Source organism: Haliotis rubra, unplaced genomic scaffold (assembly GCF_003918875.1).
Source record: "Haliotis rubra isolate DU_JTF1 unplaced genomic scaffold, ASM391887v1 Scf141, whole genome shotgun sequence".
NCBI lineage: Eukaryota > Metazoa > Mollusca > Gastropoda > Lepetellida > Haliotidae > Haliotis > Haliotis rubra.
In genome coordinates this window covers 818,134-842,570 of record NW_025765348.1, presented here as the reverse complement: position 1 = coordinate 842,570, position 24,437 = coordinate 818,134, and the positions used below count along the sequence as shown (strand labels likewise).

Genomic DNA, 24,437 nt, shown 5'->3' with positions numbered 1-24,437 from the left:
AGGGCGTTTAGTTTAACATGGCCTCTGGGGAGAGGTTTAACTCTTATCTTTGAACTCATGCACATCAAAGCTTCTGTTTTAGTAGTCAATGTTTATTACATTTACCAGCTTATATTCATATATATCTCGGGAGTAGCGGTTACAGAGTAGGTGGTGTTAGGAGTTTTGTCACAGTGTAGTGTGAGATACGGTGTTGGAGTCTAGGTTTGATGAACCTCCCTACAGGATTGGTCAGAGGAATGTTTTAATAGTGCATATGCGAGGAACATTTATATTGTGTAATGTAAGGAGGGACAATACTTCTCACACTACACAGTAACAACACACCTCACACTACTCAGTAACAACGCTGTTACTAAGGAGCGTTGTTACTGTGTAGTGTGAAGGGCGTTGTTACTGTGTAGTGTGAGGAGTGTTGTTACTGTGTAGTGTGAGGAGCGTTGTTACTGTGTAGTGTGAGGAGTGTTGTTACTGTGTAGTGTGAGGAGTGTTGTTACTGTGTAGTGTGAGGAGCGTTGTTACTGTGTAGTGTGAGGGACGTTGTTACTGTGTAGTGTGAGGAGTGTTGTTACTGTGTAGTGTGAGGAGTGTTGTTACTGTGTAGTGTGAGGAGTGTTGTTACTGTGTAGTGTGAGGAGCGTTGTTACTGTGTAGTGTGAGGAGTGTTGTTACTGTGCAATGTGAGGAGTGCTGTTACTGTTGTTACTGTGTAGTGTGAGGAGCGTTGTTACTGTGTAGTGTGAGGAGTGTTGTTACTGTGTAGAGTGAGGAGTGTTGTTACTGTGAAATGTGAGGAGTGTTGTTACTGTGTAGTGTGAGGAGAGTTGTTACTGTGTAGTGTGAGGAGTGTTGTTACTGTGTAGTGTGAAGGGCGTTGTTACTGTGTAGTGTGAGGAGTGTTGTTACTGTGTAGTGTGAGGAGTGTTGTTACTGTGTAGTGTGAGGAGCGTTGTTACTGTGTAGTGTGAGGAGTGTTGTTACTGTGTAGTGTGAGGAGTGTTGTTACTGTGTAGTGTGAGGAGCGTTGTTACTGTGTAGTGTGAGGAGTGTGAGGAGTGTTGTTACTGTGTAGTGTGAGGAGCGTTGTTACTGTGTAGTGTGAGGAGCGTTGTTACTGTGTAATGTGAGGGTGCGTTGTTACTGTGTAGTGTGAGGAGCGTTGTTACTGTGTAGTGTGAGGAGAGTTGTTACTGTGAAGTGTGAGGAGTGTTGTTACTGTGTAGTGTGAGGAGTGTTGTTACTGTGTAGTGTGAGGAGTGTTGTTACTGTGTAGTGTGAGGAGTGTTGTTACTGTGTAGTGTGAGGAGTGTTGTTACTGTGTAGTGTGAGGAGTGTTGTTACTGTGTAGTGTGAGGAGAGTTGTTACTGTGAGTGTGAGTGTGAGGTGAGTGTTGTTACTGTGTAGTGTGAGGAGTGTTGTTACTGTGTAGTGTGCAATGTGTAGTGTGAGTGTTGTTACTGTGTAGTGTGAGGGACGTTGTTACTGTGTAGTGTGAGGAGTGTTGTTACTGTGTAGTGTGAGGAGTGTTGTTACTGTGTAGTGTGAGGACGTTGTTACTGTGTAGTGTGAGGGACGTTGTTACTGTGTAGTGTGAGGAGCGTTGTTACTGTGTAGTGTGAGGAGTGTTGTTACTGTGTAGTGTGAGGAGTGTTGTTACTGTGTAGTGTGAGGAGTGTTGTTACTGTGAAGTGTGAGGAGTGTTGTTACTGTGACGTGTGAGGAGAGTTGTTACTGTGAAGTGTGAGGAGTGTTGTTACTGTGTAGTGTGAGGAGTGTTGTTACTGTGTAGTGTGAGGAGCGTTGTTACTGTGTAGTGTGAGGAGTGTTGTTACTGTGAAGTGTGAGGAGTGTTGTTACTGTGTAGTGTGAGGAGTGTTGTTACTGTGTAGTGTGAGGAGTGTTGTTACTGTGTAGTGTGAGGAGTGTTGTTACTGTGTAGTGTGAGGAGCGTTGTTACTGTGTAGTGTGAGGAGCGTTGTTACTGTAAAGTGTGAGGAGTGTTGTTACTGTGTAGTGTGAGGAGCGTTGTTACTGTGTAGTGTGAGGAGCGTTGTTACTGTGTAGTGTGAGGAGCGTTGTTACTGTGTAGTGTGAGTGTTGAGTGTAGTGTTGTTACTGTGTAGTGTGAGGAGTGTTGTTACTGTGTAGTGTGAGGAGTGTTGTTACTGTGTAGTGTGGGGAGTGTTGTTACTGTGTAGTGTGAGGAGCGTTGTTACTGTGTAGTGTGAGGAGTGTTGTTACTGTGTAGTGTGAGGAGAGTTGTTACTTTGAAGTGTGAGGGGCGTTGTTACTGTGTAGTGTGAGGAGCGTTGTTACTGTGTAGTGTGAGGAGCGTTGTTACTGTGTAGTGTGAGGAGTGTTGTTACTGTGTAGTGTGAGGAGTGTTGTTACTGTGAAGTGTGAGGAGTGTTGTTACTGTGTAGTGTGAGGAGTGTTGTTACTCTGAAGTGTGAGGAGTGTTTTTACTCTATGACAATTACGTCATATTTCACCCTTTGGAACATTGTCGAACATGATTGGTCGTCGTGTGCAACGTGTACGGAACCTGGCCCAATTAGAAGCTGTTTTAGAGGAGGAATGACGTAGACTGCCCCGTCAGAGGATCGGGAGGTGACAAGGGGTATGAAGAGGAGAGTGCCGGCTAGCTGTCATACAGTCACTTGGAGGTTACACTTGGTATTGACCTTGAATCGTATAAGACACGCAAAATAATATGTTGAATGTTCACATTCACCAATAGATTCAACATTAAATATTTCAGGGCAATACTTGTACAGACATGGTTCATGAAAATCAGTGTTTGTTTGTTTTTAAATTGAACAATTATCATCATAAAATCAACATGGATTCCAATAATTTTGTCGTTTTGTATTAGGCAAAGGATCATGATCAGAAAACTCATGTTTTTACATCGTGGTCTCCACGAAAAGGTTTATGCACCTGAAAACCTATCATTACAAAAATACAGGGGTGCGTAATTAAGTTCTTTGTGTGTATATAATACCGTCATATAAACAATTTAAATATGTCGATGTAGCAACAGCGCAAGTAACTGTAGATTGCCATGCCTCTCGGTATCCACCAAAACATCGCACTGTCATTAGAAACTGCCAATTAGTAACGTGAAGTTACTTTATCAAACTGTAATGTTCATTATAAGATCACTATGAATATTCATGAGGTGAATGCATAGCGCAATGATTACCATCTGTGAACAGACACCGAGCCAACTGATAGTTGTTTAGCTTTTAACAGTGTTAAAACAATTGTTCACCATATTGATTTATGCGTATTTTCACAATGAGCAGCATGAAAGCATTATTTCCCTTAATTATACACACCTTATTCTTTCATTTGTCAAAGAAGCGCCCATTTATCTCCATGCAACACCACTGTAATCGTCTATCTTTGGTTTCAATTAAATACATCTTACATGTTCCGTGCTAGGTGTACAGCCTAAATGAATGCTTCCTTTCAAAAGGAGGCTTTTAACTAATTTTATTTCAATAAATGTTCATTCCGGCCAACCACTCGTGCATGAGATGAGGTTAATGATGCATGCCAGTTAAACTCTGCTTTTAACTTGTGTTTTATGATAAACCTGATTAGTGTTTTAGAAGCTTACCCTCATTAGAGCGAACCACGCTTGTTACGTTACGAGAAAAGGCCATCCGGGCATTTTAAAAGCACGTGACCGTAAATTTATTTCATTACGACACGCGGAAATATTCTGAAATCAATGATAATTTTGAGTAATTTCGGGATTTTCTGATTAGAAACTGTATTTGAGATGGTTGTGTCACATTGACATATCAATAAAACGTATGAAATATTATCAAAGGAATTTGGCACTTTCGCCTTTCCTCGAACGTCTACAACCTCCCTTGGTCTGAAATCAGATAAAGATTTTTCAAATTACATAAAACGCTCAGTTACCCACCGTGTTGCGTTCTTTATATCCTTTCTTAATTGATTTCATTAAGGGCTGTGGCAGCTGACTCGAGATCGAGACAGCAACTTTTATACTGCAGCTTTGCGTTTTTGTTGCATATCAAGGCATATATTTACTCGTTCTACTCCATCTACGAACATGAAAGTATTCATGGAAGGAATGTGTTTGCACAGACAAGTTTAACAAACATGTTTGTTGCCTGTCTTGTATGGCAGACTTCTAAATTTATAGTTTCATTCATTGCCAGATTCGTCATGTCGGAAAACTTCTTACATAAAACTTGCGTCTCTTTGACAAATTTGTGAAAAGAATTAAAACGATTTGTACAGCGGCAAAAGTTCTTTTATGGCTGAAGATGGATATTGATACCATTACGCCATTTAGAGTATTCATCTTGGATCGTTAATACAAGCAAATCAAGTAGACTTTTATGCTTATAGTTCAGACACATCATTGGTTTATTGATATGTCCGTGTTATATATTATGGGATCGTGTATGTATTAGAGATGTGGGGAGAGACGGAGGGTGGGTGAATGATCGGGGGTAGGGGGCAGCATGACGTAATGTCTGCAATGAATTTCGTTGGAGATGCATGTAGCGAGTGTTAAGGGTAACGCCTCGTATACGTATGCAGCTATGCAGTTATGTATATTTTAGTCTTGTCAGAATAGAGGTAGGTTCGAATCCCATATTCAGCCTGATTATGATTCTTGCTGCTCATGGATTTCTCTTAAGTGGTAAATATATCTGTACTTGGAAATATCACATATAAGCTGACACGTCATGGTAAAGGTACAAACCTGAATAATTACAGTTGACTAAAACATTTTAAATGTTAGCAAGACTTGACAAGTCTCAACAGTCGCAAAAGCACTTCCACTTGAGGTCCAAAATACAAGTGTAATATCCATATACAATATATAATCGTCGATTTGGGCAAAACGTATGCAGACCCCTATGATGTGTAAGTTGGTTAAAGGTAAAGAGTGTAATTTCAAAGTCGAAAAGGAGACTGTATTTGACAAAGGTGTAAAGTTATTTTGCAACCAAGATCGGGTATAATGTGTCATCGCCCAGCTGTACGTTTATCTTACAAAGGTCTAATATTGATACCTCCCAGGTAGAAAGACGTAGGGAGGCACCATAGAGGTGTGATATGACCCGCATCGCTGGACATAATACGTAATATACAATCGATCATGCGGCGATGTCATATCTCTAGGCAACAATATTAAAAGAGACAGAAACTCATAGGCTCATAAACGCGTGGAAAGCATCACTGCCGTTAGGGTGATGCAAGACGTCAAAATCGAGAGCAAGAAGCCTTTAGTTGCATAAGAAAGGGGTGGTCTTACTCAAAACAAAACTGCGGACACGTGTTGTAATTTATACAACACTCTTTTCAGCAGCGTGGTTGACTCTATAGGATGAAACTAGAAACAAGCAGCTGATAATAATTATCATACAAACAACAGCTGTGCTGCGTGGCAATATACATGCTGATCAACACTGACGCTTTGACCGGTCCCAGGTGTCATAAATATACGTGTAGTCATGCCTTTCCACGTTTTTTCTTATCTCTTGAGTGTGTATTATGTAAACAGTTTCACTGAGAATTCTTTGATACTTAACACGTGACGAATCCATACTAATGTAACTAATTATATAAGTAAATGGTTTACCTTTATACGTACATGTAAGTGTTCAAAATATACTTTTTTGTATATCCATTTGCATATTTAAGTTGTATGTATATTTTTATTCATAAGAAAGAATTGAAAAGAAATAATTAATAAGAAATACATTAATACCAAGGTATATTCGACACCGTTTACCATTCATATTTACACGTATAAGTCAGAATATGTTAACATGTTTACAAGAACAGACTACAACCGCTTCTATATACGATAGGTATCAGTGATAACAATGTCTGTACCCTTTGCAATAATGAAACAGAAACCTAAGAACCCTTTTTCTATGTGGGTGAAACACCTCATTTCTAAATTTGTCAAGTGATATCGATACAAAACCAGCTGTAATCTAAATATAAATATTGAACACTTTCTGCTGGGAGACCGGGAAACATCTGTCCTGATTAACCATCGTTTTATTATCATCAAGAAATACATTAACAAAACAAGATATGACTCTACTGAATTAAACATCAACCAACTTATATATTTCATAAAATATCATTTCGAACTAGAAAAACATATTTTTGGCGAAAATGATGTAAGATTCCGTACAAAATAGTCAGCTCTCTTCCCTTGAAGTAAAATTATTTAAAAGAACATTTTATTCTTTGTGATTAAATCCTTTCTGCACCCCGCTATCTTTCTCTTTTCAATCTCTCTATCTTTTAGCAAGTTTATCTTTAATATCATGTGAGTTAAACCATATTTGTAATCTGTGTCTTTGGCTGAAATAAACAACAACAAACCTCCTAAAAAAACAATAGAGACAGCTGCAATTATTCTCCGACATTTGCGCAAGAAGTTGCACTTACAAACGTGGTGAACATAGACCTGTACATTGCTCTTTTTGAAGGATAAAAGGCTCAGAATACTGCTAAAAGCGGTATGCATACTTAATCACCATATCCAATTTGAAGAATATGTATGTCCAAAGTTTTTTCTTTGATATAGATGATGTGAAGAACTTTGGCATTATTAATCATCATCTCTTTTGTCTGACTTCCTGATTATAGGGTCATAATTATGTAAAAGCTCTTAATTGCTCCAACTCATCTACAGAAAAGTAAAATCAGTGTTGGTCCATAAAGTTGTGTCATTGCTAAACCACGGCGTAATGCCTTTCAATTGTCACTATTCGGAGTTATTCCATAGACTTTGATTGGGAGTCAGGTCATGTTGCGTAACAGAGATTACCACAGTTGAGCATAAAACAACAAGTACGTGAGAGAACCTCACCCAGCTGGCCGACATGTTAATTACAGTGCAAACCTAGAGTTGTAAATCTCTACACCGATGTGTGTACAAAGTAAGTGTGTTGTCACTTTGATCCCCATATCTCCGGAAGGTCATGTAATACTAATAATTCGACAACTTCTTTGAGAGGCATTTAGAAGTTGGATCAAAAAGGAAGGATGGCAATATATGGATGATCAACTACACCGAAACGTTGCTCTCACTGTAATGATGAAGTTGTTCATCAATAAAACGCCAATTGGTCGGAGACCCAACGTGGGATACATACTTACGCTGTCCTCTTATTCAGAATTCGTTTCATTGCAGGAAATTTTATCACTGACAATCTGTTATTACAAAAGGAGAAGAATCAAATAATACATTGATATATGTTTACCCATTGTAACGGGACATACACATGTAATCCGAGGTCGCAGCAAAAAAGGTTCTTATCTGTGAATTATGGAAGGTATCATGTGTGTCCCAGTCCACCCAGCTGTGAATGGGTACCTCGTAAGGATGGGAAAGCCGCAATAACCCGGTGCGCCTTGTGGTAGCAAGAGTTATATGATCCCCAGGGAGCTGAGATTGATAAGGTGTGCCGTTGAGATTGACATCCAATGATCAAGGGAAAAAATACCAGCGCCTTGAGCATGCACTAGTGCGTGGATATGTGCGCTATATAATTTATCCTATAATAATAATAATAATGTGCGCTATATAAATATCCAAGAAGAAGAAGATACGTCTCGTCGTATTTGAAACTCGCTGTATCAGTTACATCGATGCTTCGTTAGATATCGAACAAAAGACTTCATTTGGACGGAGAAGATGGATGTCCGTTAATTTGTTTAGTAGATGCAGTGAGTCAGAGGATGAAACAGTGAGGCAGGAGCAATGATTTGACCGGGTTGAGCAAAAATCGAAAAAGGGCAGAAATGGGGCATTTCATGTTTGTTTGTTTTTTAATGTTGTAATTTGATTTTTACGTAATGTTGGTTTTGATTATTCTGAGTCAGTGGGCAGTTGGATGTGGATGCCTGGTTATTTGTTGGATTGATGGTATGACTAATCCCCTGCGATAATGGACTGACTTTGTTTTGTTAGACTCATAATTTCATCTTTGTCTCTGTCATGGATGCAACTGATATGCTGTATGTCATTAATATAAAAAACACAAGTATACTATACTAACCACTGATTAAACTTAAAGAATGACAAGATATTTACATAACATCATAGAAAATATTTGTCTCCGATAACAGTCGCCTAAAGCACCCAATGTTTAATCCGCTGTGTAGCTTCTTCCCTTTGGAACGCTATTCCCATGATCGTGGGGTCGAGTCCCAGTTCTCCACGATTATGTTTATAGGTTGGTCAGTACCATATGTCCGAGAGCTGCATCACTTGGAGCTTTTCTCCCACAGTGCGCTGTGATAAAACGGTAATTATAGTCAAAGCATCCTTAAACTCACCCAACTCACTGTATCTGAAACCCGTGAAGATCCGTGTTAGAATTGGTCACCGGCAACCCATGCTTGTCGTAAGAGGCGACTAACGGGATCGGGTGGTCAGACTCGGTGACTTCGGTGACATGTCATCGTATCCCAATATCGTAGATCGATGCTCATGCTGTTGATCACTGGATTGTCTGGTCCAGACTCCATTATTTACAGACCGTCGCTATGGAGTGCTGAGTGCAGCGTTAAACACACACAGACAATTTAAACATACTCTTTATTAGAAAAAGGCGTCGTTTACATAAACTATTTCAGCCGTATCTGGCAGTGGAGGGGTTGCATAGGGCTTGATAAGAGGAAACCGAACATGATCAAAAGAACCTGCGTCAATTTGAGTTTTCTTACGTACAGTTCAAAATATACACACCCCATCAATCTCCACTCATTAATACAGAAAGATCTTTCTAACAAATCGTTACTTCAGATAAGGTAAGCATCACATATTGATTCGGAACTAGAAATTGAATGTAATAGAAAAAACAGCATAGGCGATACGACGTGAGTGTAGTGTTATGTAACTGTGTACACGACAGTTTTGTAGAGACACATCAATGATATCTTCCTTCGCTCGCTGATTGTCAATGGCAGAAGTTAAATATTTACCCGGAGACAACGTGTAATTATGGTAATGAGTACACTGTTAAATATGACATAGGTTACGTTATTTAGTTGGCTGTCACAGACGAATCTCGCTTCAGTACTTTCACGAGACATACGATTTATTATTAAAGGACGATACAGAAACATTACAGATATGCGAGCATTTCTCATGAATAATAGATATATCGTAAGACCTGCATGAACACATTCAAAGAAGAATTCACACTAAGAAAACGTTCCCTCTTTTATCTGTTTTTTAAGACCTGTAATTCACGAACACCACCTGAACGATTCAAACACGTGTGTCATCATATTATTGTTTTATGGTTTTATTCCAGCTGTAACCGGTTACCCAAACTGGAATGGGCTGAGTGACGATCCCTTATGGAGGCTGCATGGTCCGATTCCGTTTATTCGTAAAGTGATCATAAGATGAAATGATTACATTCTTGGAAAAATCAGATAATGGCGTGTTACCCACAACACTGTACATACACTCATACTACATATCATATGATCTTGCAATCGCTGATAGAGTCGCAAGCAAAAGTCACAGGAAAAATGCCAACCAAGAAAATATCACATTAGAAAGTCGTGGCTTATGTTTTGTAAGATGGTGAAACTCTACGATGCTTATGTTAGCTAGAGACCGTATTGTGTTAAGTATATGGTTCTTGTTTTTTATAACTTTTGTAAGACAGAAAAATTCACACCAGTTAAATAGAGGTGACCCATCCCTGTCATTTCTTGTAACTATATTCTTTCAGTCTGTTATAATCATTTCCCGCAAAAACCCAAACAGGGAAATCTTTCCGGGTTATTATGCCCGAACGTATTCACCATCACGTTGGAACTGAAAGTTCTGATCTCTGTATGGCTTGATCATCCCTGTATGGTTAAGTTCAGTTTGTGTCGACAGGCAGATGGGCTATATGGGAGTGAATGAGTTTAGTTTTACGCCGCACTCAGCAATATTCCAGCTATATGGCGGCGGTCTGTAAATAATAAAGTCTGGACCAGAAAATCCAGTGATCAACAACATGAGCATCGATCTACGCAATTGGGAACCGATGACATGTGTCAACCAAGTCAGCGAGCCTGACCACCCGATCCCGTTATAGTCGCCTCTTACGACAAGCATGGGTTACTGAAGGCTCATTCTAACCCGGACCTGCACGGGCTATATGTAATGTGAGGTCCATAGATAGCTACATATATATTTTTCAGTACGAAATGTTTACCTATAAGAATATTTTGAAACAGATTTCTTTTCATATCCAGTATGGCTATATAGTGTAAGCTTGATCTGCAGATACCGCTATAATGCTATACAAGGGGGTCTCTGGACATTTTGCATTGTTATATACAAGAGTTGGTTATATCTATCACTTGGTATACGATGTAGATGTTCCGTTACATGTGGATATGTATAGAGGAATTGCTATATATATTTTAGCTATAAAGCTGATACATAGGTCAGTATATATAACATCCAGTTGCAAACCTAGGTATACATGTATATCTTTATGCAATATCGGGATTTTAATGTAATGCTATGGTAAGTGGAGATTCATAGCTCCATGCAGCTTTATTGTTATGTGCCAAATATAGATTCATAGCCCGATACAACTGGATTGCTATATGCCAAATGGAGATGCATAGCTCGATATAGCTGTATTGCTATATGCCAAATGGAGATGCATAGCTCGATACAGCTGGATTGCTATATGCCAAATGGAGATGCATAGCTCGATATAGCTGTATTGCTATATGCCAAATGGAGTTGCATAGCTCGATACAGGTGGATTGCTTTATTGCTATATGCCAAATGGAGATGTATAGCTCGATATAGCTGTATTGCTATATGCCAAATGGAGATGCGTAGCTCGATATAGCTGTATTGCTATATGCCAAATGGAGATGCGTAGCTCGATATAGCTGTATTGCTATATGCCAAATATAGATTCATAGCCTGATATAACTGGATTGCTATATGCCAAATGGAGATGCATAGCTCGATATGCCAAATGGAGATGCGTAGCTCGATATAGCTTTATTGCTATATGCCAAATGGAGATGCGTAGCTCGATATAGCTGTATTGCTATATGCCAAATGGAGATGCGTAGCTCGATATAGCTGGATTGCTATATGCCAAATGGAGATGCTGTAGCTCGATAAATGGAGATGCGTAGCTCGATGCAGGTATATATATGCCAAATGGAGATTCATAGCTCGATACAGGTGTATTGCTATATGCCAAATGGAGATTCATAGCTCGATACAGGTGTATTGCTATATGCCAAATGGAGATTCATAGCTCGATACAGCTGTGATTGCTATATGCCAAATGGAGATGCATAGCTCGATACAGGTGTATTGCTATATGCCAAATGGAGATTCATAGCTCGATACAGGTGTATTGCTATATGTCACATGGAGATTCATAGCTCGATATAGCTATATTGATATGTGCCAAATGGAGATTCATAGCTCGATGCAACGGTATTGCTGTATGCCAAATGGAGATTCAGGCCGTATTGCTATATGCGATATGAATTGCAAGGCTAGATACAAATGAATCGCTTATGCAATGTTTTGAAATGAATACCACAATATAGATGTATTGCTGTTTGGAATACGGAAATGCAAAGCTACATGTATTTTTTTGTAGGTGAACTGCTACGTGGAGATGCAAAGATCGAGTAAGGCAATATTGGTTTAACTAATGGACATGCATAACTAGATATACATGTATTGCTGTGATGGAGATATCTGTATATTAAGATATCCATATATGATCGTACATGAGCGTTGTGCATAAAACATACATGACTAATGTTATATTTAATAAAAACGTTATTCATCATTCACATTCGTACGTCGATCAGTTTGGATTGATTCAGAGCATGGCTTGTGATATCTTGTCAAATCGCGGCTATAAACTATCATATTTGCCTCTTTGCAAAAGCTATATACATGTACTTGTTTTTTGCCGCCTATATCAATAATAGGTACCGTATTATCTTACAATGATTGTATATAATATATTATGGTTTTGTATATCAGCTATGTGATACAAAGCGTTTCTTTCCATTACTTAGGTAGGACTTCTTTTTCTGCTGTATAATCATTGCCACTGTCCCGGTGATATTAACCAATATCAGTAAAAAGTTAGCTAAAATAAACTAAATACGTGGACATTTGTTGAGTACGGTTGGACGTATATCACAATTCCCACGTACTACGGTTGCATTACGTCACGTCAGCTAAAGAATGTGAACAATTAACTCATAGCGCAACCCTCAAATGATAAATAAATGGGTGCACTTTGGTAATGTTTTGTGAACTTTTCAAAAGGTCCTGACAGCTGCATTGTTTTCTAAAACAACGTTTTCCTTAACCTGACTAGCTCTCCTGTGAAGGGTACGGGATACAATCAGTATTGGGAGTATCAGCTTCCACCAGCGACAGTGTAACTGTGCGTGGATGGTATCACATTTCACTCTGGCCATGTTGATTTCATGTGTTATCTACACTCCGCTGATGCACATAACCTTGTCGATTTCTCACCACTACTGAAATATGTGCTGTCGAAAATGAAAATTCCAGACGTTTTCTTGTGAAAAATCGACCTGATACTTAATCGTATGTATGATCAAGTCATTAATCACCATTTGCCATGCGTTATGCAATACGCGTGAAGACTATTGCAGGATGTACGTGTAAGTACCAGGTGTGTATCATTAAAGTCAAGGACATATTTCAATTAAATACACATATATCATATTCATACACGACATGCCGCTTTTACATAAAACATGGTTCAGTAAAGCTTAAGATATAATTATATTTATTAATATATTTCCCTCTAACAATTGATCAACTTACTTTCACACGCATATCTTATTATCTACAAACAACATCGTATGCAATACTAAATCATCATGTTATTTTAGTGGCGTGATTATATTAATGTCATGATTTTTTTATGTAATATTAACTAAATTCAAATAAGGCTAATTGCTACATGTAATTAAACTTGTCGAGCTACTTCAGCTAATGCAATACTGGGTAATATTTGGACAGCTAACTCGCTCTGCTCCTGCGTGTCTAATATCAATGGTATGAATTATTCATTCGCATACAAGTACATACGTGTTACTTTCTTGACACAGGGAAATATCAGTTACCTGCAATGTGCATGACATGCAGTGTGTCAGATCGTGCTGACATTCAACACGTGTGTGTAAGTTGTGTGCATGTGACAATATCGATGTCGAAATCCTCTCGGTGTCTCCCCGCTCTATGTCAGTCTATGAGACGTTTACTTGTAGATTGCACATGCTTTGCAAGGTTGCATATTTCAGCCCGGTCATCTTCAAGATAACTGCATGTCCATCTCAATATGTCCAAACTTTCGAATGATGAGTAAACAATGTTTTTAATGTCCATGTGTTGATTTGAGTTATATTATCTCAACTACCATATGTTATATTTGGGATTACACGTGTAATTCAAAATATATAAAATGCTACAGCTGACCAGTTTCTAAAGACATTGTGCATTCATTTTATTATCGTGCTCATTTATAGATTGTTTGTTTCATTAATCTATTCCAGGACCTTGTGCACAGGTATAGCTTTGATTAAAACTGCCGCACAGCAATAAATTATCACTTATCATGAGAGATATATGAACATGTACCTATCCGTGCCGCAAAATCACGCTTCGTTTGACATTGTTTTCACACACTTTCCTTCTTTTGTAGTCCTAACCAACTTCGTTGCAGCTGAAGTAATTCCATAGTGTTGTCGACAGTGCCGTGTCGTTACCAAGTGTGAAGTGTAAATCTGAGTAATATGTTGGTTCTTTCAAGGTACAAATTAATAAAATGACTAGGCCAGTCTTAGAAATCACACGATCTTAATGAACAAATATTCAAATCCCTGTATAAAAGTCTCTTTTAACCCATCGATTGCGCCGGGGTGAACAATAGTCTCTAGAAATGGTTCAGAGAAATGTATTCACACCCAGTGAAGAAAAACCTCCAATCGATAGGTTTTACACCGAAACGTTTTATCCAAATGCAGCTTGGAGACTGTTTGTCTGCTACAGGACTGCGTGTTTCACACACTTGGATGGATTTGGCATCATATAAAGACTTAGGAGATCACAAATTTCCGTATACCGCGTTTTCCTTACCAAATTACTGCAATAAGTTTTCATCTTGAATCAATGCCTTTCTTTGAAAACAAAATAAATATTGAATATTGTTGGAGAGTTCTATTTCATTCCGGACACTGAAATCCTTTCGCGCCTGGGGGAACCGAATTGACTTATATGTACGCTTTAATCACCTCGACAAGCACGGCCTGTAGATCCGCCGAGAAAAGCGTTTTCGTACAGCAGGATAGAAATAGATCGGCGAGGATTTGGAGAATATCATCTAACCTCACTTCAAAACTTCCGTTATCAAGTGACGAACGGTATGGCTGTTTGAATGTATCTAGACGCTTAACCGACCAAGTCATACGCGCTGAAAACGTCAAACCCAGGAAATTCGTGGGCCCATACAGTAAACAAACTCGGCCCACCGAGCGGGACTCGATCAACCGTAAACTCCCCAACCACACAAAGGTCCCCAAATATAGCGCGAGCCGACAGCTGTTATTACACAAAGAAGCTCATTCTAAAACCTTACCCTTCACTCTGAAAATGTGGAGCTACGCTACACTTATTACAGTAAAAATATTCCGTGGGTTGTAACACTCAAGTTTGCTGGTAAACCGCGCGAGCGTACACAAAAAGTCTCTCAGTCAATGTTTTCAACACAGCGACCCTCAATCAAGGTCAAAGGTAAGCTCCGCCCCGTTGTCAAACCGTCCAATGAGCAGCGGCAGCTGTGCTATAATTTCTAGCCCGCGCGCTGCATGTTGGGAAAATGACGTCACCCTAGCCATATTGCTTTTGTGCATTGTGAGTACTTGTAGAAGGTAAGGCTTTGTATGCCGCGCACGTTTCAGTACGGCGCTGGCAACAAAGAAACTAAGGTAGATAGGGCACTACTCGACTGCCCATTCACTATTCTGGATGTACGTCTGAAGTAAACAGCAAGTGTGATGCCTGCGAATATCTATGCAGACATGATGACCGCCAGTACTGGCATAGAAGACCAGCGAGCCCTGCAACTCGCCTTCGAACTGTCTTTGCTCGGGTTGGGAGGAGAAGACGAGCCCAGCACTACCAGTCCCAATAGTACCACAGTTAACTCTTCCTCCTCTTCCTCGTCTTTCGAGGATTCTAATGCTAGAAAAAGAAGCGCAAACATGACGGAGTGTGTCCCTGTACCAAGTTCGGAACATGTAGCTGAAATAGTAGGGAGACAAGGTATGTATCAAACCACAGTGGCACTGTAAACATTGGCTTTTTTCTTTGTTAAAAACCGCATGTGTAAATAAAGAAAAGTCTGTCAGTTTATCGCATGTGTCTTTAAGACTCGAGTTATTCGCTTCTCCATTCAAAGCCTAACAGTAGCCTATTCTATATTTAGTGTAAATACTACAGCAACGCGTGCACGAGATTTCTGTGCGCCTCGGGCTATTGTTCAGGGTCGCGCCAATTTGCACGTGGTCTTACAATCCTGTCGTTTTTACTTACGGGTGATATATCTAGCAACATTACTTCCACGTTTTCGGACAGTGTGTGTATTATACTAAATCCTTAATGGCATATTCCTGTTACCACTTGACGCCTATTTACAGAATCGGAGATATACTCTCAATTGTGTACGTTCGTTTGCCGATGAACTCATGTATTTTGTAAGCATTTGCGATCGATATTTTACGCCGTAACACGAATTTACGAGAGCTGTATTACTCATACGAACAACTAGGTCGATAAGCCCGCGACCAAACATTTACTCACACCAAGTTGGTGGAACCAACATAGGGAAACGTGATGCACACAAGTCGTGTCAAATTTGACCGCGGAAAGACAATATATTTCGAAAACGCTGTTATGTTTGATATCTCACAAAAGCTTCATATTAATTATTTGTGTAGACCTAGAGGATGTAAATATATAATCAGAAAGAAAAGGCAGTGTTCTCTGGGGCTTAGAAAATCCCCGATATTATCGTGTTTTTCTTTAAAAAGCAATATTCAATTTCACGTAGACAAACGCAACAATCATTTCGAAACTGTGAACACGTGTATTGTTCAAATTTTCATTCATGGTATGTTAAAGATGTGAATTGAATCTGTCAGCGCCTTGCTCAGCACACCGCGCTTGACAGCTGACGGTTTTATTCACCACGTGGTCACTTACTGTCAAAATATTTCCTTGTCAAAACTGTAATTGGCGCGAAAACATTTTCCGTTTAATCATTGTTAATCAAACTTCGCGTCTTCAGATGTTTCGGGCCATTGTCAATCATGCGTCGGCAAGACAATAAACTTGTAATCAATGGCTGAAGTAAGGATGACGCAGATTTCAATTAATCTTTGTCTATGTACGTAATTAAGGAGAGTGTTAGGGGGGGGTCAGTGCCCGCGGTCGGATGTTGTGACAACGCCAGGAGCACCTGGGGCGATGGTCATTGACCAATTCAAATTCGATAGGTCTTTGTTTGAACTGTCAGAATTGGCGCGAATGCCAAGTCAACGGCGTTCTTTGTCTGGACCCTCGGTTGCATGAAAACAGATTGGGTGGGTAATCCTAAGGTGATTGTTACCGTCAGAATATTGGCGTGAAGGCATCAATAGCGATTAAACTCTGACAGCGTAGGGTATTCACTATAGAGGAATATGTTTCAAATTTGGATATTTGTAAAAGGTAGTAGGTAGGTGCAATTTAAAGAATTTGTTTATCAGCTCATTTTTACATAGTCAGGTCTTTTGTATAGTTTTTTTTGTAGAGTGCCAGAAGCGATACCTTAAAATGATACGAAATGCACATGTTTGTGTTGAAGGAGTCGTGCATGGTGATGTATGATGTTGTCCTTACGTCCATGTGGTCGTGACAAGTTTGATGTATTGAGAGTACCCAGGAAGGGAAGTGTTGGCATACCAGTGTATTAACGTAGGAAGTACGCACTGTAAATGATTATATTACATATCCGACCTGACACATGGTATACATCACTCCCTGGATATATGGTTCAACCCTGTCCTCGGTATAAATGTTCATCTAGCCTCCATGCCATCCCCAACACACACAGGAGTCTCTCCCCGACCCGCACATATATGTATTAATATACACATGTTGGAGATGCGTAAATTGTTTAGCTACTCCGATACGGATGAGTAACTCGGGGATGAATGGCGGTTTAGATGCCGCCCTCGTGAGGAATTTTTGATGTAGGGATTTTTGAAGGTTTGCGGAAATAGTGTAAAATCATTGCGGACTAGCTAGTTAGTTGGTGGGATTGCGTGGTACTACGTTGTGGGGGACACTCCTTATCATGAGTAATCGGAGACTTGCAGGCAGCACGTGGTTCGGACCATTCTGTTGGTTGAAGCTACTTTCATATATTATTCGTTCGGGGGAATCACACGTTCCTATTAAATGACCAAGAAATATGATCCTTCTTATCCAAGAATAGATCATGCTCATTAAGTGTTGCGTCAGTCAGTAAAATCAACATGGCACGTCAGCCCCCGATGGTATACCTAGCACTAGTATTAGAAGCGTACAGCACCTGTCTGTCGGCTCGCACGTAGACATGTGCATCATCACAGTCAGCTTCCCCAAATACCAGCGCCATGTTCCACCAGGGCCAGCCCCAGCAGTAAGCATTAATCAAGTTAATAACCCTATTATCCGGGCGGTCCAGTGTCGGAATGCTCGTCCACTTGTTCCACAGGACGCTGTAGCTTGTTGGGCCTGTAGCTGGACTCGCTGTAGGAATTGGAACGTGGACCTGTAGCAGTGTCTTACACACATCCTCTCACTGGCTGTATCCATTGCCAATCCGTTCGATTAAATTGATGTACACTATATTCGCTTTTTTACAAAACTCTTTTTTCGATGAATTGTCCTGTATATTCTCTAAGGTCGATCGTGCAATTGAACCTGTTTTACAGATGTCAGGTTTTCGACATCGACTTTTAATCAAATCTTTTCATTAGGTACCCCTCCCACACGACCCTTCGCAGTTCTTAATCTGTACGCGGATGAGACGTATTTAACCGATTGACTGAAACCAATGTGGTTAGCTGACTATTTTTTAGCGAGGTATGTTTACAATGTAATAAGTTCGCCCCGTCCTTCGTGGGGACTATATATCAGATGAAACCGTCTGACCTTTCCGTGCGAATAAATTGTCAGACATTTTACAGACTCTTCTATTCAAGTTGAATTATGCATGTGTCAAAATGCCCAGTGACATTTCACTTGTGTGCAGTACATCCGGGTCTGCACACACACACACACACACACACACACACACACACCCCCCCCCCCCCGATATGTCGTCAATATGTTGGCATAATACACCCATCGTGGGATAGGGTCCAAGACTTGACCTTTAGTCGATGACCTCTACTTGAACCCCACAAGGATGTGTTGTATATCCTCGAAACTACTCCCGATTATACCTTCTACCTTCAGAACCGCGTTGTCACGTGTCATTGCAAATCATAACGTGTAATAAATTATTGTCACCTTGCCTCGCTTTGTAAATGTTATGGCAAGTTAAGTGGCGTTGGTGACTAATTTAACACGAGATACTTTCAGAACGTTGACGCTCCTTCATAGAGGCACAAGTCTGTCTGCTATTTTCATCATTGAAAACCTAGATCGCTCTTCGTGGCTGTCATTTTGGGGGGATGGTATATTGAGAGTAAGTACTAGACTGGCTACGGTTTTGGAAACTGCTAGTATCGCTGATGAGCATCTACATCTAGCTAGCTGACAGGTGAATCCGTGCTTCCAGTGGTAAGACCCCATATTTACTATAGACCTTGTAACGAGCAGTCGTGGCATGTGGTCGTGGCGGTAATTAAGCTTAGCCATTAGACTGTAAGTTATGCAGTGGTGCGGTGTTTAATGATTATTGCCGAGGTCGTTTGGGTTTGATATGTATGTCTGAAACAACGCCGTCTGCAAGTTGGCGACTGAATCGTAGATAAATATGGAACTTGACCCACATCAGTTAACATCTGAAAATGGCCCCCGTCTCCCGAGAACTAGCCGCAGTTCGATATAGTTGTGATGCAAGGCGGGTTGACTACGTTGAGCAATATTAATTCCGCGATTCTTGTTTGACTTCGTTCATGTTGGCCATGTTCAATGTCAAGTGGCCACTCCATGTGCCTGAAGTGCTCCAGCGACGGGCTTTATGTCGTGTACAGGACGACCAATGCAATGGCGTGATTGACCACTTCCTGTTAGGTCATGTGGTCAAACCTCAAACACACAAGCCGCTGTCCCGAGTTGGCTGGAGGGCAGAAAGTGCACTCGTCGGGTCTGTTTTAAGCTTTGACCGTGTATCTTCAACACAAACAAAACCAGTTGGTTACGAGCCCGAATGCACCACACCAGTTAATTCGTCATCGCCATTTCATGTTCCTACCGTATGCTGATGCAGAGGATGAAAGTAATCATTCTTAGTCATGACGGCTTAACGTTTCATTAAATTGCTCTTATACATTAATAAGTAGGCATTATCATAGTCTGATTGGTCGAGATAACTGCTTGCTGCCATATGCGAGGACGGAGTGACAGATGGTCGACCGCCGTTCTTGATCATAATGATATGATTCTTTGTTCCTGAGGCAGACCCAGGTCATCAACTGATTGCGTTCAGATGCCTGCACGCAATTTGAGTGTGCTTTTCACGAACCCATGCTATCTTGATACATAAACATATCTTTGATTAAGTAAGCAGTAGTTGATGAAGCTACCGATGCATATAAGTTTCACGCTGAGTGCCAGAGTATGTTTTCATTAACTTGAGGATTGTGTTCTGCACATTCACATAGGAACATGGACTGATACTTATGTATTGGTATACTCGCAGTAGTCGATATTGGGTTGACCTACTTCTAGATAAGCTGATTCCGGATCGTTATGCATCAACACGTGCTAAATGTATTATACCCTCTCGCTGTAACCCCATTGGGGAGATTGTATCATAAACTAAGGTCACGTAGACGGTACGCAAGTCAGGGGTCATGGCTCCGTGGACGGTTTATGCAGCTCAGATAGACGCTATGTAATCAGTCCACAGAACGTGCCCCAGCTTCAGTCCATCAGTCCTGTGTGTTCACCCTCTGGATGTTTTTGTCCCAATGGGTATTTTGTTAGAGAACATGGCATGTTCATGCAATGAGCGTTGGAAGCACGACGCGCCGACTGTGTTATCATGAAGACTACATCCCCACGTTCGGAGCATGAACCTCGCTGTGTGATTGATCTCCCAGACATCAGGTCTATTTATATAGCCAGTACGCTACCAAAGCTAGGTTATCTTCCAATGTTCCAGGAAATTCTTCCGTTAGTTCCAGTGTCGGGTGTCATTCCCGCCTAGACATACATAATACATACTGCTGTAGTTTTTGACGAGAAGAATGCTGTACCAAGTTTACTTATACGACCACACACTGTTTTAAGGTCTTTGAATACCGCCCCCTTTCTCGATCCTATATGTATGCTTATCAGTATGTAGTTTTATTACAGTAAGCAAATCCGCTTCTCTTCACAGTAAGCGTACGTTCTATCAAGAACATCGCTTGTATCTTTGGGAGTAGCAATGGGATATTTATGATCGTGACTTCAAACTAGTGTGTATATTTTAGCCAGCATAAAAACTATGTATATGTGCTGCGGGACAGGGGAATCGGGGAATGCCTCCACACCTCGACGGGCGGCAGACCGACCGGTCGGCCTTGAGAACGGTTATTTGCGGCGGGAGTGTGAGAGGAAAAGCATACTTGAAAGTTGGCAGTATGGCTGCGCGGCTCGAGTGACGAGTAACTGCACTTCTCCCGTCGACTGCCCTAATTAAGTTAGTGAAACCGGGGAAATGTAGGCCGGAAGACGGTACTAATAATCAATTACCAATGTAGGCAAATTTGCACATTCCCCATCTCTTGTTGCTTCAGTTCAATAGTATTGACACGGACGAACTACCGTAGCTTTGGATTACTGAATAGAAAGGGGTTTAGTTTCTCTAGTGGAGTTAGAGCATCATTGCACATAACTTCATCTAGTGAAGGATGATATATATCCCATCGAAGCACCAATTATTTTCTACCGTTCAAAAGAAGCTGTATATTTTAATGATGGTGTTGTTGAATTTCGTTGCAAAGGTTGTGTCAAGCCGCTATCGATTAGCTGGTTTAATTTCTTGGCACTATTAGAATTTTGTCTGTCGCTTTCTTTCACAGTGGCTGCCAATTGATAGTTAATTTGCAGTATCAGAAAGCCACCGTGTTGTCAATTAAGTAAATATTATATGTTCCTTGTGAGTAATCACTGTACTTTAATGAAGCTCGCTGGCAAGTTGACCGCCCGAAGCTGTCTGTCCCAATGCCCGCGACCAACACGTCCCGCTGTGCAATCATGGCTAACTTTGTTGTTTACTTTCAGGATGCAAAATCAAAGCTCTCCGGGCCAAGACAAATACGTACATCAAAACACCAGTGAGGGGAGAAGAACCGGTCTTCGTCGTCACCGGACGCAAAGAAGATGTCACCTCCGCCAAAAGAGAGATCTTATCTGCCGCTGAGCATTTTAGTCAAATTCGGGCGTCCCGAAGGAATAGTAGTGTTTCAAGTGTTGGATCCAGCAATGGTTCCACCCTCACACCCGGCCCCCCAAGTCCCAACGCCCCCGGGCAGGTGACAATACAAGTTCGTGTCCCCTACCGAGTGGTCGGGTTAGTCGTGGGACCCAAAGGTGCTACAATCAAAAGAATTCAACAACAAACGCACACGTATATTGTGACCCCCAGTCGCGACAAGGAGCCAGTGTTCGAAGTGACCGGTCTTCCCGATAATGTGGAGAAGGCAAGACAAGAAATAGAGAGTCATATTGCTATGAGAACGGGAGGTTTAGTGGATACAACAAACTTGCCCTCCAACCATGGGGAGGACTTCCCGAGTAATGGACTTGATTCCGGCTTTCACGAGCTCAATGGGGATTTCATGGGGTCGATCTACAAGCCACATTCGACTTCTGGGTCGGCATTTACGTCTTATGGCAGCAGCAACGTGAATGGGAATAGCCTTTTGTCACGACGGAGTCAGGAAGCTACAATATTCAACTTCCCTCCCGTTAATGGGTCCACTTCCTCCACATCCAAAGTCTCCCCAGACTTCCCTAACCCCTTGTCTAACGGATTCGGTGCATTCAATGGCTTTAGTGTGTACGACAACGACGAAGGGATCGGGTCTCCGTCATTCGACCCAATCCCTCCGTCACCGTCAATGTGGCCCGACTTCAGCACTGACAACCGTAACTCTCTAGTCTCAATCTTCGGCAATACGAACTCTCCGCCATCTACCAGTCCCCGTCGCAGCAGCAGTTTCGCCGGTGGCATGTGCCCTTCCTCACGAATCTCCCCACCCCTCACGGAGAACGGGACCTCCGCAAGCTCCAGCCCCCCAAGCAATATGACCTCGTCCCCAGCTCCAAGCATTTCCGGGGACCATCAAATGGTCCGGCGTATCCGAAGCGATCCGCTGAGCAATGGACTATCAAATATGAACGGTTTCACCACCCCGCCTAGCTCCGTGACGAACAGTTTCGCGTGTGTCTCTACCTCCAGCGGTTCCCCCACCCACAGCAGCACCGCCACCTCAAGCCCCACCCCAACAAGCGATGCAAGTGGCCCTGTCACCCCCGCGGGTACAGGCCCGTCCCCAACACGACCAAGAAAGCACTGTCTTATCTGCAATGAAAGCGAGGTGGTAGCAGCTCTCGTTCCGTGTGGTCACAATTTGTTCTGTATGGAGTGTGCCAGCCTAATTGTTGAGAAACCTTCCACCGAGAGATCCTGCCCGGTATGCCAACAGACTCCAACTCAGGCAATTCGAATATTTTCTTGAGTTTTTTTCTCATTTTACTCTACTACTACTCCTACGTGGTGTGTACGTATTCCTATTAATCAACGTTCTCTCCACGTATAATGATACTCGCGGTGGACATTCTCACTGGGACCTCGCTACGTTCACACGAAGCGATATGAGATTACTAGCCACGCTCTACGTTGATTTATATTAACTATGTGTTATTATTGAATATTATGTGAATATTCAAAAGTGCAAAGTGGATATATACATGTGCGTTTATCCAAAAGTATTATATTAATATTACTTATAAGAGTATTTTATTCTTTGAATATCTGTATTTCCTTATGTCTGATATCGAGAGATGACAATAATTTAAGTGTACGTTACGTGCAGCTGATTGTTGCTTTATGTGTGGTGTACGTGTTATTAACGGACGCAACCTGCTCGACCCAAAATGCAAGGGGAGGCAATTGCAGGTGGTATGTTATGTTCACGAGAATTGGCGGTGTAAGATTCCGTTTTTAAATTATATTTTATCCAGCTGACAATATTTTATAGTCCAAATGAAAAAAAAAAGAAAAAGAAAAAATAGACTTTATTTTATTCTATATTGTGGAGTCAACCCAAAGTGGGGTTTGTTTGTGATTGAAGATTTAAGCTTTCTAACATACATATATTATTTGTATAAATAGATTCTCAAAGACTTAATTTGTTGCACATCCATAGTTTAGTATTTTCTATTTTAATATTATTTACTACTCTGTGTATATTGTAGATGTTCCACAGATTACCAATAACTCGTCGACAAAGTACAAGAAAGATATTTTTATTTTGAGGCCAAGCAAAATATGGCCGTTACTAATATTATATTTGCTGAAACTCAGAAGTATAAGATGTAAGAGTTTTATTTTTCTGCCATTAAAGTCAAGTTCCAAAGTGGAATTACACAACTTGTTCGATCTTTTGGTTTCATACTAACGTGTCTACTAAAATTGTTCATATATTCGGCCGTCGGCGCTCGACGTCGGAAACAAGGAATCTGACGTCATTGGAGGGTAATATCTGCATAAATCCACATCCGAACGATGTAAGGGGAGATGTGTGACGTTGAGGCGAAGAAACAAATTATCACCTTGAAAATTGGTTCATTGTGATTTAATACACATGATTGCATTGGTCGTAATTGCACAGCGTTCATACTGGGTCAATTTGTCCAAGACGTCACTCGCCTTCCCATGCATATCAATGAGAGCGATGTGACACTGAGTTTTACCCGCTTCTCAATAACTGGTGCCTACCTTTCCAATTTAACCCAAGGGCTGTACGTCATTTGCTTGTCAAATCGAATGGACCTATGGTTGCCGAACCAATCTGGCATCTAAATGACATTCTTTGATCTGTTTCCAGAACTAGGGAT

At 41.0% G+C, this 24,437-nt stretch overlaps 1 protein-coding gene across 1 annotated transcript; it reads left to right on the top strand.

Moving 5' to 3' along the window:
• The first annotated feature begins 14,952 nt into the window (after positions 1-14,952).
• On the top strand, positions 14,953-23,962 carry LOC124268988 (RNA-binding protein MEX3B-like). Its single transcript, XM_046704022.1, has 2 exons — positions 14,953-15,392; positions 21,597-23,962. Exons 1-2 carry the CDS (start codon positions 15,125-15,127, stop codon positions 23,054-23,056), a joined length of 1,728 nt encoding a protein of 575 aa, XP_046559978.1. The 5' UTR covers positions 14,953-15,124; the 3' UTR covers positions 23,057-23,962.
• Positions 23,963-24,437: the final 475 nt, after the last annotated feature.

Excerpts from the sequence above, each read along its gene's own strand:
- LOC124268988 (XM_046704022.1), top strand. The coding sequence starts at position 15,125 with ATGCCTGCGAATATCTATGCAGACATGATGACCGCCAGTACTGGCATA. Across the intron at positions 15,393-21,596 it reads TGAAATAGTAGGGAGACAAG|GATGCAAAATCAAAGCTCTC; the intron begins GTATGTATCAAA and ends GTTTACTTTCAG.